Source organism: Anolis carolinensis, chromosome 1 (assembly GCF_035594765.1).
Source record: "Anolis carolinensis isolate JA03-04 chromosome 1, rAnoCar3.1.pri, whole genome shotgun sequence".
Taxonomy (NCBI): Eukaryota; Metazoa; Chordata; class Lepidosauria; order Squamata; family Dactyloidae; genus Anolis; species Anolis carolinensis.
In genome coordinates, this window is record NC_085841.1 from 38,680,709 (window position 1) to 38,702,393 (window position 21,685).

Genomic DNA, 21,685 nt, shown 5'->3' on the forward strand with positions numbered 1-21,685 from the left:
GATCAGCTGCACTTGCCTTGTCAGCCATTTGGTACAGCTGCAAGCTAAAACACAAGTACTGCTAATTACATCTTACTAGAATTAGTTATAATATATTCAGTGTTATTCCTTAAACAGGAACTACTATGATTCTAAAATTATTCTCAACTGAGAGATTTTATCCTAAAAACATTTTACTGATGTATACAGTAGAAGATTATATAAACATCTACATGCAATTACAGACTATTGTCTATTTTGATAAAATCAAAACTACACATCAAAATTATTCTAAACTATCATTAAAAAATCAAATATGAGTTCAAGGGGAGGGGAAAGGTTCCAAGATTGCCATGATGTTTTATGTGAACTAATAAAATCTGTACCCCAGTGGGGGAATATGAACTACACATCAAAGGAATGAAATAATTCTAAAACTATCCTGCTGTAACTGTACTTCATTTTAAAAAAAGAGGCATGTTGGAACCTCAATTAGGAGGAGTTGTGAATCTTTTCCCTTTGTTTTGCACTGCATTTTACTCTTGTCCGTTGTTATTTAGTCTTTCCCAATACTCGGATATATGAAATACAATTAAACTGTCTGCTTTATTCCTAAAATATAATTAAAAGCAAAAAATTTAATATCCAGAAATTAACCAATTATTTTTTCAAATCATATAATCTTAGAAGCAAACCAAGAAGAGAGAATTATACATGCAAGACATGTGATTGCCCTACCTCTGGAAATAAACACAGATATCCATAAAATAGAAACAGATGTGTGGACAATGGATTGTAAGAAGAGGATGTAATTCTACAGTCAGCAGAAATAATCTTTTAACATATCAATAAAGACACAAAAGTGCAGCCTTCTATGTTGGAATTATGGAATTATAATGTTGCACTTCAGACAATTCAGGTAAATTCTGAACAGTTACTACAATTAAATTACTACTGACAGACATGGTACAACTCAAAAGCCCAAGGGAAGCAATACAGTAATTTTTAACTATAAGTATATTTGAGACCTCAATCAAATATATTGGCATAAAGTATCAAAATTATTCCATACACATGTTTTAACACAATGTTATAAGTTACCAACAATACTGTGGATGTTAAAGGTCAGACGCCAACTAAGAGCCAAAATATAGTTTATTAAAGTAATAGTCCAAAAATAGTTCAGTAAATTAACAAAGACTTGAAACACTTAATCTTCAGTGTTATTAGGCAGTCAAAGCAGGAAAAACGCCAAAAGCATTAATTGGCATATAATCCGGATTAACCAGAGATATAATCCGGATTAACCAGAGATATAATCCGGATTTAACATAGAATACTTGAACTCAGCCCAAAAGCTCAAAACGGGGTTAAAATGGCAAAACAAACAAAGGTAAACAACTTTCCCAAAACCCAGAAGTACAACAGCGATTCCAAACTGAAACAAGAACCCAAACTGCGCTAAAAAGCTCTTTGCCGTGAGCTGCAAAAACAAGCAAAACTGGAAGACGCTGAAGAGTTAGCAGCAAACCGCTGCAGAGACAAACGCCGAGCCAGGAATTAAAGGAGCAGAACGCTGTAACGTAGGCAAGCCGGTCCGAAGTCGGGATAAGGAGAATGCGTCAGGGTCAGAAACAAAGCCAGAAGTCAGCAACAGTAGACAGCCACAAAGACAGGAACGACGCCAAGCCGAGTTTGGGAGCAAAGAGATAAGCCGAGTTGAGTTCCAGTCCAAGGTCCAAGAGGTGAAATCGTCACAAGAAGGTCCACGTCATGAAATGGCACAAAGAGCCAAGACAACGGAGGCGAACAGCAGCTAATGCAAAATAGTAATAACAGTGCAGTCCAGGGAAACCCACAGAATTCCAGCCCTCCGTTGCAGAATAACCCGGATCAAACTTACATCTGTTGCAAAGTCCCAAGCCAGTCTTCAGAATCACGTACAGGAAACCCAATGGCGCCCAGCAACACCTTGCCACATGCAAAGCATAGTGACCCAACATCCCCAAGGTAAGCAAATGAACGTATCTTGTCCCTTCCTCTTATTAATCCATAGCCTTAATTATACCCTATGCCAGGACACATTAAAAAAAGATTCAGAACTATGAAGGTCTTAACAACTGAGCATCACCATCAAATTCACTGCAAGCAGAAACATTGTGTCCAACCAGCCAACATTGCTGGCAATGAAGATTCCTTGATTTTCCTATGACCCTTGTTTCATCATCCAACTACACATTCACAAACTGACTTATTTAAAATATTTTGATAAAAGTGAACTGCATTCTAAGCTATTTTGAATCAAAGAAATTAAAGTAGCTTCAATGTAAATTCTTGTGTATCTTAACATTATTCTTACTTTCTCTTAGAGTCGTTACTGTTATTACATTCTTCTATGCTATCACAGAATGATAGCATAGAATACCTAAAGGAGGCTACAATGTCCAACTACATTTTACAGAATCTTCTGCAAAGATCCCACTGATGAATATCTGAAGGAATTACACAAATTATTCAGAGAATCCTCCAGCAGTGTACAGAACTTAATACAAATTGCCAAATTTGAATTCAGTTCAATATGCCAAATTATGGTTCCTGAAAATTGCAGTAAAAGACATCAGTTTCCTTATCCAGCATTTTAAAATCCAAGTTTTAATAAAGTCTGCAATTAATAGCCAATATGGTACTGTCCCATTATCCAAGCGGAGGCCTCAAGGAGGCACTAGAGAGAGAAAGATAGTCCATTTTATGGGGCGGAGGGTGGGTTGAAGGAGGAAAAGCATTCTCCCCTGTTTTCCTGTTATCCCCACCACCACCACCACTACCAATGCCCCCCCCCCGTCGTGTAAACAACACATTTCTGAAATGGAAAGTGGGGAAGGGGAATAACCAGAGAAAACAGGGGAAGTGGTTTTTCTCCTTCAACCCACCTCCATAAAATGGACTACCTTTCTCTAGCACCTCCTTGTGGCCTCCGCCCTGATAATGGAACAATACCACCAACATTTATTATTCAAACCATCTTTTGATTCTTTCACAAATCACAAATTCTTAACTTTTGTGTGTCTTTAGAAGCTGTATCTCAACAACTTGAAACTTATTCTGACTGAAAACAATTCTTAGATAATGTTTACCATGGGCCAAACAGCATATATTCCTGGGTATATATTTCTTATTACTATTTCTCTCCTGTCCTGTATTGTGAATTCTCATGACAGCATAAAATCAGTTTAAAATAATGTACAACTATTTAAAATTTAATGCAGTAATTCCATACAGAATCATATACATACCTGATTATTCACAATGGGCCTGTAATTGTCAAGACCCAGGCTGCAGAGCACCAATAACCATACACAGAGGCCAGAATCTATCTAATATCTTTATTGTAGGAGTATATAAAGTTAATAAAAACAAGTGTAGAAAATAGTCCAGAAGTAGACCTTTCAGGAAAGGTCAAAATTAGTCCAAAGAACAATGTCCAATATGAAATATTAAGGTCCAAAGTTGTAATCCAGTAACCGAAACACTCACTTTGCCAAGCAAAGTGAGGGGAGATGACAAGGTCCTTTAGTCCATGAAACTTAAGCAAGGCTAGGAAGTAAACTTGATTCTTGGAACACTAAGCTTAATTCAAGGCAACAAGAAACAGTAATCCATCACAGTAATCCACCCAGTATTCTATATTGTCCCAGCATGTTTGTAATCCCATTTATTTATCTTGCATGGTAGACATTCCGCTATAGAGTCTTGACATACCCAACAAATAAATGCTGTTCAGACTATGGAAGTAAAAACTCCTCTCCCTTGATGACCAACAGTACACACTTCACGACCATCTCAACTATACATGGATGCTGTTTCACCTAAATGAGGTCTCTAGGCATTCCTTTTGGCCCCTTTTCTGCAGTCACTTCCTTTATCTTTGTTCTCTTTTTCAGCGGCATCAGGATTCTGTATCTTGCATGCTTTGCCAAGAAAATTTTCCAGGAAACTTTGCCCATTTGAAGTACTGAGTTTCCACAAATTTCAAAGTATTCTTCAGAATCGATGCACATATGGCACCTATATCTCCTCCATTATTTGGTTCTCACATTATATGCATTTTGGTGAATCTTTTCTTTGAAGTCTGGTGTTGTGTTTTCAAGAAGAGTTCTGTATTTCTGGAATCTCTTTTATTCACTCCTGGGTTCAATCTTTTAGATCACTCTCATTATTTTCAATTATTTTCAGCTCTGACTTTGCCCATTATGGCTAGAATTTTATTTGTGAAACCTAAATTTGCATATGATCCAAAGGTAATTGAAGGTCCTTTCTTGGCCTGTTTCTGGGATTTGATTTTTGCAATGACTGGAGAATGTTTTCACTCATAGAATATTTTCCTTTCATTCCTGCTTTATATTATTCACAGGACTTCACAGCTGGAATATTTTCTACTAGTATATTTCAGTTATCATTGCAAAGGTACTGGAACTTTTGGTCCCAGATACTAGAGTGAGCAGATAGCTGCTTGTTTACTGCTTTATTTCTTTCACTAGCCCATTTCTTTCATTTGTTCCTTTAACTTGGTTCAGGGTACCATCTGTCTGTTGTATATTCATGCGAGCGTTTCTTTCCTGAGGGAATCAATCCCATTTGCGTTATCTCCTGATTCAAGCTCATCAGTGCTCTTTTTCAACTGGGTTTCTAATACGTTCCCTTTTTTAAAAAATCTAGTTGTGTGTTGCCACAAGTTTCCCAGCCATAAAATGGCCCAAATCATTCCCAATCAAACGTGGTACTGGGATATCTGAATGCCTAACACTGTAACCTTATATTTGATGTTTACTCTGGGCAAAAAGGCTTACCCAAAGTCCTTAATTGAAATCACTTTCCTTTCAGTACATTTGCTGTGCTTATAAAGATGGGATTTACATTATTCAGGGCCAAAATCCATTTTATATTGTTATTATTTGGTGACACTTTCTCTTTAAAGGTAGAATTCATTTCTGAAGTTGAGGACAGTAACATACAGGGTTGTGCAGTTTCTCAGGTTACCGTGTTATGCATTCCTGTAGGTACCCCTGTTTCCTTGGTAACCTCACCAGATTCCAACCTACCATTAGTCCTACCATATTTACGTGTATGTGTAATAGGAAGACATTTCTCTTGTTTGTGACTGGGCACAAAGGCATACGGTATGCCCAACATTTCCATTTCTGCCAAATGCCTTTTCCTCAGGTGCCCTATCATCATTAGGACACCAGTTTCTGTGAGGTCTTTTCTGAGAAGATCCTGATACTGTCTTTTCACCTCTTATTAATACCAGATAGTCCAATATCCCAGCCGCTGCTGCCACTGTTTTTGTACTGCATTGGAAATCTTGAACCAAGATATAGAACTATTTCAGGCCAACTAAAATTATGTCATCTTTCATTTCATTTTTTGACCCATCAATCCAGTTTCCCAAGAACTTGCTCAAACAACAGCCTATCTATCTATCTACCTATAGTTCCAGACTCCTCTTTTAAACCGTTTTATTTGGTACTAGCTTGGAGACCCAGCGGTGCCCGGGTTATTTGAAAAAGGCATTAGTTGTCTTTGAATGTTATGTATTCTCAGTTTGGAGTGGGTGAACTACAATTCCCAGAATTGTGGGTCAATCCTCCCCAAACCCTGCCAGTATTCAAAGTTGGCCATTTTGGGTCTGTGTACCAAGTGTGGTCCAGATCTGTCGTTGGCTGGTCATCGCCTGGCTGCAGTGCTCTCTGGATGGGGGTGAACTACTACAACTCCCAGATTCCCAGAGCAATTTTCCCGAAACATCTGTCAGTATCCACAGAAGGCTATGTTGAGTCTGTGTGCGAAGTGTGGTCCAGAGCCGTCGTTGGCTGGGTTCAGTGGTCTTTGGATACAGGTGAACTACAACTCCCAAAATCAAGGCCCATTTCTACAAACCCCTGCAGTATGTTCAGTTGGTCATGAGGCTTCTCTGTGCGGTTTGTTCCTGGTCCATTGTTGGTGGGGGTCGCTGTTTCTTTGGATGCAGGTGAACTATAACTCCCTTTTCCCCAAACTTGTCCAATATGTTCTATTGGTTATGGGGACTCTGTGTGCCAAGCTTGGTCCTGGTCCATCATGGGTAGGGTTCAATTGCAGGTGAACTATAAATCCCAGTACCTACTACTCCCAAATGTCCAGGCCAATTCCCCTCAAAACCCACCAGTATTGAAATCTGGGCATATCAGGTATGCATGGCAAGTTTGGCCCAGAGCCATCATCGTTTGGGTTCACAGCGTTCTGGGTGTAGGTGAACTATAACTCCTCTAAATTCCCCAGTAGGAGTCAGTGCTCTGACTTGATACAGAGTGAACTACAACTTCCACCATGTGGAGTCAATCCCCCAAACTCCTCCAGGAAATTTAGTTGCTGCTCAGTTGTGCTCTTGTTGTTATGCAGATAGATTTCAAAGGGAAGGGCAGTAGACGGGGTCATGCCAATTCCACACCAATTGAGAACCCTGGGATGCCTGCCTGTGGTGGAGGACAATGCAAAATCTAGGATGAAATGGTCCCCAAATGAAAGCATTTCTTGGGTGGTGGTTCGTAGTGTTTGGAAAGGACATTGGCAGGGTTTGGGCTACATGTTCATGGAGCTCGCTATAACCGCAATGTCAGTGGAAAAGAGTGACTTGGTGGCTCCTCAGCACTGGGAACTATAGCCTGTTTGTGGAGGCCAGAGGCTATCTATGTGAGCGGACACCCGTGCCACATACATACATACATACGGGTTTTTGCTTTTATTATGGATATATAGATTCTGATATGAAGCCAGTTCTTTGTTTACCTGTATCCTTAAATAAATCAGTCTTTTGCTTCTTCCAGTCTCAATTCCCTATAAATTTCTCAATCTTCCACAAATTTGGGACTTTCAAGGCCCATCTGGATCTCACCTTTCATTTCCATATAAGCACATGCTCTTTCAAAATCAGTGAAGTCTCATTTATAATGTGTATGAAACCTGTTTACAAACAGGACATGGGGATCATTTATAGCACAAATTTTAAGACTCAGACTTGAGGTCAATTCCCATTTCCTTTAATGTCATGTTATGCGTCTCTAACAAATGAGCCCTGTCTTTCTCTCTCTCTTCCCTTAACTCTTGTTCCTTTTCCAATCTCAACATTTCATTCTCATGTTCATCTCTTTCTCTTACTTCTCTGTTCCATCTCCTTCTCTCTCATGTTTAATTCTTCAAGTTTTAATATTTCTACTCTGTATGATGCTTGAGCTGTGATTATGTTTGAATTATCCAGTCTTTCCTCACTTACTCCTTCCCTTCCCTAAGGTTTCCCCTTATATTTGCCCTTCCATATTGGTGAACCATCATACCAGTATTTCTTGACCTTCACTTGCAGCTTTTACCTTTTGTTCCTATCCAGTGCAAAGGATTTATTTCTATTTCTATGTCAAAAATAAAACTGACTCGGGATAAGAGTAAGGGATATCTGTTTAGATATAAAGGTGAGGTAGTATCAACTAGAATTGTATTCAGTTTCTTAATTTGTAAAGCACCAGGGCACTGAGCAACATTAACTCTTTCCAAACAAATTCAGATCTAAATATCTATTGCCCCAAACTCCAATATCAAAAATGAAAATATCAAATGCTGCATCTTATCAGCACAAAATATCTAACAAGCACAACAATGTCATCAATTGTGTAATGAATATGAATACCCCATAATGTATTGATCCCATGGAAAACATGAGGTCAATTTCAGCACTTTTTACCAGTTTGTTTGTTTTTTTTAATCTGGGACTAGGAAAATATTGAAACTAGGACCACAGCAATCAATGTGAGCTATCTTCCACACTCTCAAAAAGGAAGGGAGAGAAGAGGTCATCCTTGAAGAAACTGGAGCATCCCAGCAATTTTGGTTCTCCAGCAGAGAGAAAAGGTTACAGGTATCTAATAAACACCAGCTATCTAATAAACCAGATATCTAATAAACACACACAAAAGATAAGTACTATTTGGCCCAGCATTTTTTTCCTCTGACTAGCAGTGAATATCCAGAATCTAAGAATTCTGCAATCCAAAATACTGTTTGTTGAAGACTCCTGTGGTTGATTTATGGATCTAACTTGGGGGGGGGGGGGGATATAAATAGATTATTTAAATAAAATTTCTAATACATCTGCTGAAACACTGTGTGCTAACTAGATGGCTGAAACAAAAAGTATGTTGATTTGCCGCTAAATAAAATCTCTATACTATCTACTATACAAAGATTTTTCTCTAAATCTGAACATGCAGTTCATTTGCTTTTCTCACTAGGTAAGTATACCTTCTTTAGAGAGATGAAAGGAGCAATTCTGATATTGTCATTTTGAGTGAGTTGTCTATTTGAATACAAATTTATTTAAGGAGTTTACAGCTAGCCTTTCAATGCAAATCCCAGCTTCGTACAAAGACAACAACCAGGATTGTACAGAAAGCAATGGTCAGAATTAAGTATGGCACACCATAGCCAAAGTGATCACAAAATTTCAGAAACAGGAAAGGCAAAACTAGTTTCCATATAATGGAGAACAGTTTTCAAATCAGTTATGGTGCTAGAGTTCATCTGAAGTCTCATGTCATCTTGCAGTACTACCACCACACATCTTTTTTGTACATCACACACATTAATACCATTATTTTTATAGTTCAAGAGCAGCACTTAGTTCTATAATTCAGTCTTCAATTCAGGTTTCAATGGAGAACTGCTCCAATTTTTCCCAATTCTAATATCAGTCTTTAGGTGAAACAAAAAAGATAATCAGATCTTTATAGTTCAATCCTTCACAACTATCAGAAAAATATTAAGATAAGTCCTATTTTGGGATCAATAGGAACTTATTGGTTTATTTTACTTATTCTTAGAAATTCATATTTCCAAAATTCTTTGGGACACTTACTGCCACATGTGGAAATACGTACTCAGTGTCCCACCATTTTTCTGATGCTTATTAGATGTTTGTTCATATAAATGTCTCAGTTTTATTTGAGTTAGATACCAACAATACATCTATTTTAAAACATGTTATCTCCATATGAGAAGATACAGATATTATGGGAAAACTTTTCCATAATGTGTTCCATTTCACATTTGCCATATTTGTATGTAGATTAATATTATCTGCTTTCTTGAATTCCTCAACGTCTGAGGACGTGGATTCAATCCACAGATTATACATTTTAACACTAAACCTTTAATGTTTGTTTGGAATGTTTGTATTTATATTCACATTTGCTTAAAGAAAGTTGCACCTGCTCTGGAGATGAAGATAGAATTCCCTATTTTTACTCAGGAATCCCCTGACTGACTGCATTTGCCAGCAGCTCTGTAGCTAGAAGTGGAGACGAAAGATGTCCCTGAGGCATTGCCTCTGCTTATTTGAACTGGATCTGAGTCTCTGCCATTTGTATTAATGATGGCGTGACCATCTTATACTTTTGAGAGTATGTTTCAGTTTTTTAACAACCTGTTTTCTGTTGAAAATAGTTAATCAAAATATTTGAATTAGTTAAGATTGTTAGATATATAGTTTTTAAAATAATTAATCTTCATATTAAAATCTGTTTTTTGTCTTGAGTTTGTCTTGACTGTGCCAATAATTTGGATTTTATTAAATTCATAAAATGTTTGTTTTGTAAATACAGTAGAGTCTCACTTATCCAACACTCGCTTATCCAACGTTCTGGATTATCCAACGCATTTTTGTAGTCAATGTTTTCAATACATCGTGATATTTTGGTGCTAAATTCGTAAATACAGTAATTACTATGAAGCATTACTGCATATTGAACTACTTTTTCTGTCAAATTTGTTGTATAACATGACGTTTTGGTGCTTAATTTGTAAATTTGATGTTTAATAGGCTTTTCCTTAATCTCTCCTTATTATCCAACATATTCACTTATCCAACGTTCAGCCGGCCCGTTTATGTTGGATAAGTGAGACTCTACTGTAAGCAACTTTTAGGGTCTAGCTATGCTAATTTTAACTGCTTTTTTCATTTTTGTAAAACTGTTATCTTGGTTTCTGCAACAACCTTTGAAATTGATTGGCTTCTTTCAGGCATGCCCTTCTAACAACTGCTTTTAATCGCTCACATAAGATTTGAACTGCAATTTCCTATGTTAGGTTTTTTCATATGGTACATAATAGTAATAACACTCTTTGACGTTATTAAATACCTCTGAGGAATTTCTTCTGTCATACTAGAATAGGGTATCTAGATCCTCATGTGACTTTAGTATGGCTGATGAGGCCTTTGACAAAAATGCAATAACCTTTTGGGACTAGTATAATAGTATCTAGTCAAAAGTGGGAGTTTTCAGGCTGTTGCTATTAATATTTTCCCCGGATTTAGATTATCCGTTAGCTGCAAAACATAATCTAAACTGGCATTTCAAGCAATAAATTATAAGTCCCTCTTGTGCGTTTTCTGCAGCATTATCAAATCTGGCTTTCTTGTTTAAGGAACCTTTGAATTCTTTTTCACTTCACGATTATTCTCATGCCATGAACATGAAAATAATTTCCTTTTTTTTAGACATGTATATTTCCAGTAGGTTCCTAGTTTCCCAACTAAATAACCATAAACTATAAGCGAAAGTACCAATGACAGCCTTCTAACTTATTCCAGAAAGCCAAAACACATTTTTAATCAGATCTTCACTCTTGAAAAGACAGCAAATGTATTAGCATAAAATCTCAAAAATTATTCCATAATGTAGGGCAGTAAATAGAACATTATATTTTCACAGCAACCTGTTTCTTAACAGAAATCAAACTTAGTCAAAAGGCATTATTGAGAGTTATAATTTTAAAATAGGACTTCACTTCTATGCTGATGGCCAATACATAAATCATACATAATACTATGTAACAAAATTTGAAAATGTTTCTGTTTCTGGTTTGAAATTGTTAGTTCCTGTTTAATTGTGAGGTACTTCCTTTGAAAGTAGTTTTTATAGTCCAGAAACTTCATTTTTGTGTCTGCCACACACTATGTTGAATTGGGTTGTTGTATGTATTCCGGGCTTTATGGCCATGTTCCAGAAGTATTCTCTCCTGACGTTTTGCCCACATCTATGGCAGGCATCCTCAGAGGTTCTGGACATACAGCCCGGAATACATACAACAGCCCTGTGATCCCGGCCATGAAAGCCTTCAACAACACATATGTTGAACTGGTTGAAACTCTACAAGATATTCATTGAAAACTTATAGCAAAATGTCCTGCAGGATATCCTGCAAAAAGGTTTTGCATTTTAATAAGCCTTTTCCGTGTTTTTATGATAGAACCAATTAGTAAATGACATTTATAACCCAGAAACAAAAATTGTGTCACATAGTGTAATTGAAGTCAGAAGATGGAGAAGCTCAATTCTCTTTGCAAAAGCAAGACAGAGAGCAAATTGTGGCATGGATCATGAACATCTAGTATCAAAGTGTAAAGCTAAAGAACAAGGCTAAATCAATAATTGCGACAAATGCAACTAGAAGAATATTCCTACAAAACTTTGCACTATTAAGATATTTGAACTATTAAGCCTAACTGACTTCAGAAAATTCTGAATGTGAAGCCAGGAACCTTATCAGGGAAGAACGTAAAAAAAAACATTACCTGCAGCCAACATGAAAAGTAAGCATCACTGGATGGCAAACAAAACTTTTCAAGTAGTTAAGCATAGACAAGAGTCCTGACAGCAATTTTTCAATAATTTGCGTGAAGGAACAAAGAGACCTATTTATAACCATCAATGCAGAGAACGACAATGAAAAAAGTAGAATGAAAGACCTCTTCCCCACAAAATCTGAGAATATTGAGAAACAGAACGGCTTTCAATTGCCAAGAGAATAGGCAAGGATGCATTATATCACCCTATTTCTCTAACTTGTACACAGAATATATTATATGCAAAGCTGAAATAGACTATTTTATTTATTACAGCATTTGTATCCCGCCCTTCTCACCCAAGAGGGGACTCAGGGCGGCTTACAATAAAGGAGGAAGTAGGTGTGAAAATTGGAGGAGGGCAATCTACAATATTAAGATATGCAGACAACACCATACAACTAGCAGAAAACAGCAAAGATAACACCAAAAGGTTAGCAGAAAACAGCAAAGAAAACCAAGGGGGAAAGTGCAAAGGCAAGTTTGCAGTTAAGAAAACAAAATATTAAGAAAAACTGACTACAGGAATGTACATAACTGTAGAGGATGAAGACACTGAAATAATTGACTCGGTTATTAATAAAAATGGAAACTGCAATCAAGAAATCAGAAGAAGGCTATGACTTGGAAGGGCAGTTATGAAGAAAACTAGAGAAGATCATCAAGTTAAAGATGTATCATTACATACCAAAGTCAGGACTATCCATACCATTATATTTCCAATTTATATGTGTGCTGTGGAAGCTAAACGAAGCTTACAGGAAGAAAATCCACTCATTTCTCACCTTACAACCTCTGAGGATGCCTGCCATAGATGTGGGTGAAACATCAGGAGATAATGCTTCTGGAACATGGCCATACAGCCCAGAAAACACACAACAACCCTGAAAATCCACTAATTTGGAATGTGGTACTTGATGAGAGTTCTGCAGTTACCCTGGATTGCCAAGAAGACAAATAAATGGGATCTAGAACAAATCAAACCTGAACTCTTCCTAGAAGCCAAGATGACTAAATTCAGACTGTTGTATTTTGGACATAATTTGAAAAGACACAGTTCACTAGAAAAGACAAAAGTGCAAAACTAGCTAGCTGCTGAGCTTAGAACAAAGAAGTGCAAGGGGAGTCATGATGGAGGCGTTGTGCAGAAAGAAGATCAGAAGGAGCTGTCTTCTATCAATGCTAGAACCCAGGGTCAGCCTCTGAGGCTGAATAGTGGCAAACTCAAGGAATAAAAGAAAATAACTATTTCAGAAAGGGCACAGAAAACAGAACCTTCAACCACAAGTAATAGTGATGGCTGCCAATCTTGCTAGATTTAAAATGGCTGACTACTAGTTGTTGGCTATGTATTCTTACAGTTGCAGAGACAAAATGCCTTTATATATCAGTTGTTGACACCATGCACAAGTGTTGTTGCGTCCATTTCCTGTCTGTGGGGTTTCCGTAATAATTCAGTCCCTACACAAACAGAAACTGACTTGGTAACTGAACTACTATAGCCAAATCCTTAATATCATCAAGCATGTTTCTTCTCATATTATCCATGTTGATGGTCTGTCCTAACTGAAACCATACCTAAAAACCTAGACAATTGTTTCACCTCCTTGAAAATGAACTAAAGAAGGCTTAGACCAAGCAACCTGTCTCCTTTTTTTGTCTTTATGTTTTTATGTTGCAACGTTTCTGGAAGTAGAACAGTACAAATTATTATTTCTTAATTCAGACATAGTCTGTAACTTTTGGCTTTCTTTGGTGGCCAAGTGAAAAGTATCTTCAACCTATTCCTCCTTCAAGACAGCCAAGAATACCTTACTTGCACAGAAGGCTAATGCAGAGCAAACCAGATTTAGCACAGCTGTGGCCTTCATGGAGCAGCCAAGGAAGTTTTTTTGCCAGTCACATTATTTTCCTGCTCCAGAGCAGAAATACGGGGTGGAAGGCTTGGAAGTTGTTTCTGAAATGTTTTTCCACTGGTGGTACAGTTACCCAAATAAACCCCTCTCAACTTTTGGTCCTCCGGGTGTTTTGGACTTCAGCTTCCACAATTCCTAACAGTTGGTAAACTGGCTGGGATTTCTGGGAATTGAAGTCCTAAACAACTGGAGGCTGGGGATCGCTAGTCTAGATTATAAATCACAAGGCAATTGCTGAATGGTTGTTCTCCATCTCTGCAGCCCAGGGTTGCACATCAGTGTTTGATCCGTTTACGTAGCAGAACTTCAAATAAACAGTAGGATTAATCCTACACAATCACTAGTTTTAGGGGCACAGGATCTCTCTGAAAGTGAAATGCCATAAAGAAATGTCTTTCTTTTGTCAAGAGAATACCTCTTTGGGAAGTTCTAGGTCTTCTATCAAAATTCTATGGTCAACAACCACTGGAAGCTGAACACAGAATTGCACTGCAACACAGATATATTCTACAGCAGGCATGGGCAAATTTCGGCCCTCCAGATGTTTTGGACTTCAACTTCCAAAATCCCAGAGGTCAAAAAAGGCAACCTATGTGATTTCGGATTCAATTACTTGAATGACGTTAAAACAGCTTTAAAATCATAGGTCACAAAGCAAAACTCTGAATTTTCCAAAATGGTTTTGATGCCTGGGTTAAACAATGGCGCAAATGTGAACAAATTGATGGTGACTATGTTGAATGGTAGTTTTGTGTAGAGGATAGTTCAGGCTATGATCTGTAGCAACATCTGCTGTTATAATAATAATAATAATAATAAATTTATTCTTATATGCCGCCCCATCTCCCCGAGGGGACTCGGGGCGGCTCACAACAATAATAAAAACAGTGACGAATTACACATTGTAAAATCAAACATGAAAAGCAGTCATACAATCAATACATACATCACATGTTAAAAACAAGGAGATAAAACAGTTCTAGGCCGAAATAGAGGGCTTCTGTAGCTTCGTGGCAGAAGTATTCAATAATCATGGCAGAACACTCTCTAATTAAATTAAATGGGCAGACAAATCAACCCCCAAAAATTAGTCGTCGAAGGCCCTCTGGAAAAGCCAGGTTTTAAGGCTTTTTCGAAAGGCAAGGAGGGTGGGGGCCTGTCTAATCTCCCTCGGGAGTGAGTTCCAGAGACGGGGGGCCACAGCGGAGAAGGCCCTCTCTCTCGTCCCCACCAGCCGCAACTGCGAAGGTGGTGGGAGCGAGAGGAGGGCCTCCCCCGAAGAGCGAAGAGATCGTGCAGGTTCATAGGGGGAGATGCGGTCTCTAAGGTAGGTGGGTCCCAAACCGTTTAGGGCTTTGTAGGTGACAACCTGCACCTTGAATTGGGCCCAGAAAACAAATGGCAGCCAGTGAAGCTCCTTAAACAGAGGCGTAGAACGTGCCCTGTAGTTTGCTCCTGTTAGAAGCCTGGCTGCCGAGCGCTGAACTAATTGCAATTTCCGGGCCGTCTTCAAAGGCAGCCCCACATAGAGCGCATTGCAATAGTCCAGTCTAGAGGTAACTAAGGCGTGGACCACCGTAGTCAGATCAGACTTCTCGAGGTATGGTCGCAGCTGGCACACAAGTTTTAGTTGTGCAAAGGCCCTACCGGCCACGGCCGACACCTGAGCCTCAAGCGTCAGCCCCGAATCCAGGAGGACCCCCAAGCTGCGGACCTGCGCCTTCAGGGGGAGTGCAACCCCGTCAAGCACAGGTTGCCACCCAATACCCCGATCGGACTTTCGACTGACCTGGAGGACCTCTGTCTTGTCAGGATTGAGCTTCAGCTTGTTCGCCCTCATCCAGGCCAATACAGCGGCCAGACACTGGTCCAGTATCCGAGGGGCTTCCTTGGATTTTATATGTTCATTCATAACGTTTTTATGACACAGGGGGAAAAGCTTTTTGACCCACGCTTGTATGCAGAGAACTCATCTCAGAAGTGTTGACTTTATTTCTTTAAAATAGAGTTAGGAATTGTCCGGCATGCATGTTGTTGTATTGCAATTCCCACAATCTTAACTGACATAGCCAATGGTGAGAGATACTGGTATCTTCAACTCAGCAACATCTGGAAAGATGTGCCATTCCAACTCTAAAATACCTGTAAACTGTCAAAGTCCACAAAAACGCCTTTATTTTATGGAAGTCACAGCATTCAGCAAAAAAACAGCAAGCCACCCTGTTAGGTTAAGGACAAACTGCCTGAAAAATGAGCATTTTCTATGTAATCTTATTTCCAAAGGCAAATCTTTGAAAAACCCTGGCTCTGATACCTATTTTTGGATGTTCTATTATAAAGTACATTCATGTAAGTAAAAAGGAAGCAGTACATATGCTCTGCAACCAAGGCACGATGACTTTACTTTTTTGTAGAATCTCAGAGCTGTCTGAATTCAAAGACTAATAAAATTGTGTTAGTCACCAAATATATCAAATTACTGCTACTAATATTCTAGCATGTCCAAAAGTCAGCAATTGGTTTCAGTACATCTTTATTAAGATGATTAATGCTTTGAAAACACTCATTCATATAGAATAATTTCAGATTTGACATTGGCATGTTGTTCCATTTCTTTATTGTTTCTCTTTTATTTGGAAGTCTCTTTCATTTGGTAATACTGAATATCACCAATATGTTTAGACATAATTATACAAACAAATATTCCATAGGAACAGAATATAACATATCAGTGGCTCATCATCTCTATGTTCAGCCTTTTGTTTCCAAATTCATGCCTTTGGTCAAAAGAAAAATTCATGATTTGCCATCAAAGAAGATAAAAGCCCTTCAGGCATTTCCAAAGCATGTTCTGTCACTGCAGCAGAAGGAAGAGTACACTGAGCCTGACCTCCTTCATAATCACTTTTGTTACTCACTATGTATGGAGGTGAGCCTACTCTAAACCCTAGAGCTGTTGTTCTCCCTAGTGGCTATTTACATGGAAAAACCAGGGCTCCTTGGAAAGCTCAGGTTGTCCTCCATGCCGAGGGTAAGGAGGGAAGCTGAAGGCTTCGTACTTCAGACTGTTACTCTCCAGGCACAGAGGATGACAGAAGTGATGACAGCAAGCAAAAGGGGAGCAGTGAGACGCTCTATGTATTGTTCTCACACTTGTCTGCTGTTTTCACATAACAGACCTATAAAAAACCCTGAGAGACAGGAATCCTCCTGCCCTGTTTTTTCATACCACATATCTGTAAGGAACAGAGGACAGAAAGGGATTCCATGACCTACTGACTAGAAAACGAGCAATAATTTACAAGCATAGTTTAGTATGACCATATGTACACATAATGCATGTTATCATGATGACTAATACAATTATAACCAAGATCATAACAGATGCTCTTAGTCTGTTACACATAAGCTTTCTTATTAAATTACATTCCAAAGCCACACATGATTACAAACTTGCATTGCTAATTCATTCCAAAGCCTAGGCCAAGAAATCCCAGTTTAGTCATAAGGTAGTAGGGGATTGTTTGGACAAGGATAAACTCTGTGTTCATAACAATAAATGAAATGACAGACTATCTCTTTAAAGTAGCTAGACATTTGCTTCCTTACTCTTAATGTAATTAACTTCACTTTTCTCTCACAAATAACCTTGATGCTAGTCTAAACCTTGATACAAATCTCAAAGAATCTATATCCTAATCTTCAGGCATGAAGAAAAGAAGCTGCACATGTAAGTCAGCACAAAAATTGCTGACTGATAAATCAAGGACAGCCAATTTAGCATGGAAAGTTGTTGTTATGTGCCTTCAAGTCTGAAGTGAACCTACCATGGGTTTTTCTTGGCAAGATTTGTTCAGATAGGGGTTGTCTTTGCCTTAGCCTGAGATCAGGGCCGGATTAAGATATTTAGAAGCCCTAACCACTTAAAAGATTGTGTTGTCCATATACATCTTATTAAAAATATAATCAATAAAGCATTGAATAAAAATTGTGTTTGAAATGAAACTAAACTTACAGTAAGATGGAAAATAATATGGATTTTTGTATACTTTGACTTCATTTTTTCCCTGCTTTTTTTGCAAAGTCTTTTAATGTGGGAGTCCCTTTTTTGTAGAACGTGGTTCAGCTGCACCATTTACAACTTTGAACCATACAGTCCATGGAATGCAGCAATTGGACATTTCTGTGGTGCCCCTTTCCCTTGAGGCCCTAAACAGCAACTCATTTTTTCTTAATGGTTAATCCAGCTCTGCCTGAAGTCGAGAGATTATGGCTTGCCCAATAGGTTTCCATGGCTGAGCCCTGGAATGACCCTGGTCTCCAGAGCTGGAGTCCAATGCTAAAATCATTCATCTCATTGGCTCTCTTCAGCTGAGTAATGTAATGCAATCATTTCTGAGACCAAAGAGGAAAATTTGCCATAGAGAAAGTTTACACTCATAGGCCAACATAGAGGACCCTCATATCCAAAGGGGAAATGTTACAACACAAGGATACCAGACACCGTGGATAATAGCAAACCCTATTTTGACTATATTTGGGCTGGAAGCATACAATGAAATCACTGGAAGACCTAGAGAGCCCCACAAACATTTCTATGGGGAGGGAATTCTCTCTCTCTTGGAGCACAAGTAAGCAAAACCATGGATAGCAAGTTTACAAGGATCTCACTGCATATATACATTCATAATAGCCTGTCAACACCAACACTTGAACACATGTTACTACATCTTTTTGCCATGTGTTCCACTCATTTTATAGTCATGACTTAACAGTTAATGGGAGGCCCTTACAAAGGCAACTTGGTGTCTCTGCAACAAGAAAATATGCACCAGAAGCAGTATCTCCTAAAAACAAAATGAAGCACATTTATTCAAAGAGCGGAACATCTCATGGGTGCAGCTTCAAAGAATGCATAGCCTGAGACTGTTAAAAAAATAACCGAAAAAAGTTTAGTACAGCGTGTGCTTATTTTCTTGGTGCAATCAGACTGCTTGATTCTTTTGTCTCTCTCTCTCAAAAAAAAAAAAAAGAATGCCAGGCCTTCTCACTATGAATCTTACATGGACTTTGCAACTGCTGGCCCTTAGTCCTGAATGCAAAGGAAATCCAAATGCAGTGGTGAGGACTGTATTTCGGGGAGAAGGTCCAGAAGGAAGAGCTTTCCTTGGATCCTAATGGAAAACCTCCTCAGTCTCAATTCTAAGTGTTGCATCAAAGCAGAGGAGTAGTTGCAGAATGCAAAACAGAGAAGCCTCAGATGAAAGGAACCCTTTCTTCTCAAGGATTCATGCAGAGAGAGGGAGGAGAGGCATGCCTCCTTCGTTAGGGAGACCAAAACAAAACCTAAATACAAATATTCGTGATTCCCGGAGCATTGTGTGCGCGGTTCCCCTCCCCCCCTTCCTTCTATTTATCGATTACACAAAAGACAAAACCCAGCAGGGACTGCTGCATTGCAACACACGCCGACCGGGGAGGAAGGACGGCTTTTTCCTCGTCTCCACCTTGAATTCGGCAGCTGTACGCAAACGCCGAGGTGATTCCGCGTCTGGTTTCCCAACGCGAATCATAAAAGGACGCTGGAAGCAGCCTAGCCCGGCCCTCCTCCTCCTCGCCCTCTTTCCTCCACGTCGCCCCCCGCCCAAAACAAAATGTATACATGCCTAATCTCCCCCCCCCCAAAAAAAAAAATCAATGAATGGCCCTCCCTCCTTCCTGCGCACCAACCCTTCCAGCCCCGGTTTGCAACAAAAGCCCCGCAACAGCCAGAGAGATGAGCCATGATGATCCCCACGGGCACAGCAGAGGCGCAATGCCTCCTCGCCTTCCCCGCCTCGACCGGCACCACGCACACGAGAACTTCCCCCACTTCCCATGGAAAGGAACAATGGGAGGGAAGGAGGAGAAGGGGGGAAGACCCGACAATAACGGGAGTGGGGATTCAACGCAATTCAAGGGGGAGAGAAAAGACTGAGCGACTCTGCTCCTTTTCATTCCTTGCACCCCTTCGCTTCCAAACACAGCCCAGATCCCCATGAAGCCCACCCTGAATTGGGGTTTCCCAACCCAGAGTCCCCCATATCCCTATTAAACCCCTTACTGGAAACCTCATTGGATTTCCCAACCCAGATCCCCCCCCAATATCCCTATTGAATACCTCATTGGGTTTCCCAGTCCAGAAGCCCACAAATCCCTATTAAATCTCCTATTGAAAACCCCATTAAGTTTCCCAACCCAGCGCCCCCCCCCCCATATCCCTATTAAACCCCTATTGAAAACCTCATTGGGTTTCCTAGTCCAGAAGCCCACAAATCCCTAATAAATCTCCTATTGAAAACCCCATTGAGTTTCCCAACCCAGTGCCCCCCCCCCATAGCCCTATTAAACCCCTATTGAAAACCTCATTTTCCCAGTCCAGAGGCCACCATATTCCTCACGCCGAAGTTTGCCCATGCCTGCCCTATTGAATACCAGCCCAGAGGCCCCTGTATTCCTATTAGACCCCTATTGCAAGCATGGGTTGGGGCTATTAGGAATGGAGGGAGTTGATGTCCAAAACACTTGGGAGGGCCGAAGTTGGCCCATGCCTGCCTTATTGAATATTTCAATGAGTTTCCCAGCCCAGAGGGCCCTATATTCCTATTGCAGGCATGGGCCAACTTCGGCCCTCCGGGTGTTTTGGACTTCCAACTCCCACCATTCCTAACAGCCTACCGGCTGTTAGGAATGGTGGGAGTTGAAGTCCAAAACACCCGGAGGGCCGAAGTTGGCCCATGCCTGCCCAATGGGTTTCCCAGTCCAGAGGCCTCGCTATTCCTATGAAACCCCCCATTTGAAGACTGTACTGCATTTCCCCATTCCTCTTTCCTTGAGGAAGTCCCTCAAGAAACCCCCTCCCTTCCCTCCCCTTCCCCAGCCACGACCAGCCCCCCATTGGACACACAGTGCCTCCTCCTCCTCCTCCATAATGGCTTCCCTCCTATTGATAAAAGTGAAGGAGCCCCTTCCTCCCCCTCCTTGCCGCCGCCTTCTTACCTCATGTTGCTGCCCAAGGTCCGGGCGGGGGGCGCCTCCCCCCAGGCCCAGCTCCTGTCCTTTCTCTCTCTCTCTCTGTCTCTCTCTCGTCAGGAAGGGCTTCTCTCTTCAATGGGAGCGGAACAGGAGAGGAGCAAGGGGTCCCTCTCTCTCCTCTTTCTCTCTCTCTCTCTCTCTCTCTGCTCAGGCGCCAGCCAGTCCCTGCCGTGGCAACCCTCCCTCCGCCGGCCACAGCGGGGAGTCCGAAAGGGAGGGAGGGAGGAAAGGAAAGAAAGAAGGGGGGAGGCGACCCTGGAGGCGCCGCGAGGATTACGCGGGAGAGCCCCGGCTTGAAGGGAGGAGGGGAGGGAGGGGACGGGCAGGAGAGGAGAAAGGAAGGAAGGAAGGAAGAAAGAAAGAAAGGCGGCGGCAGCGGAGGAGACACCGGCTTCTCAGGGGGAGGGGGAGGGAAGGGGAGGGGGCTGCAAGGCGAGGGAGGGGCCAGGCCTCCCGAGCAGGCGCGCCGAAGGGGCGGAGCCAGGGGGAAGCCGCGCCTATTGGTGCTGCTCTGCATTCCCCGTGCATTCCATGCGGGATCTCAAAGGGAGGGAGGGGGCGCCCAATCCGCGCAGGAGGAAAGGAGAAGGGGGGGGCGCTCAGGGCTCCTCCGACCGGCGTTGCCACTGCGATGAGCCCGCGCTCTCGGGCGACCCCTGCCGGCCGCTCCCGCACCACCCACCTCGCCGCGAATCGCTCGGTAGCTAGGTACACACACGTCCCTCCTGACTGAGCGCATCTACAGTGGAGTCTCACTTATCCAACATAAACGGGCCGGCAGAATGTTGGATAAGCGAATATGTTGGATAATAAGGAGGCATTAAGGAAAAGCATATTAAACATCAAATTAGGTTACGATTTTACAAATTAAGCACCAAAACATCATGTTAGACAACAAATTTGGCAGAAAAAGTAGTTCAATACACAGTAATGCTATGTAGTAATTACTGTATTTATGAATTTAGCACCAAAATATCACGATATATTGAAAACATTGACTACAAAA

At 40.6% G+C, this 21,685-nt stretch overlaps 1 protein-coding gene across 3 annotated transcripts in view; it reads right to left on the reverse strand.

The window, feature by feature from the left end:
• enah (ENAH actin regulator) overlaps window positions 1-21,089 on the reverse strand; it is an 85,209-nt gene extending 64,120 nt beyond the window's left edge. For 2 of the 3 annotated variants that reach the window (XM_008125940.3, XM_008125939.3), the window contains exon 1: window positions 20,644-21,085. In XM_008125940.3, coding sequence (XP_008124147.1) covers window positions 20,644-20,648 — 5 coding nt within the window. In that variant the 5' untranslated portion in view covers window positions 20,649-21,085. Of the gene's footprint in view, window positions 1-20,643 lie in introns of all 3 variants that reach the window. The other variant, XM_008125937.3, reaches the window with a different exon arrangement.
• Window positions 21,090-21,685: the final 596 nt, after the last annotated feature.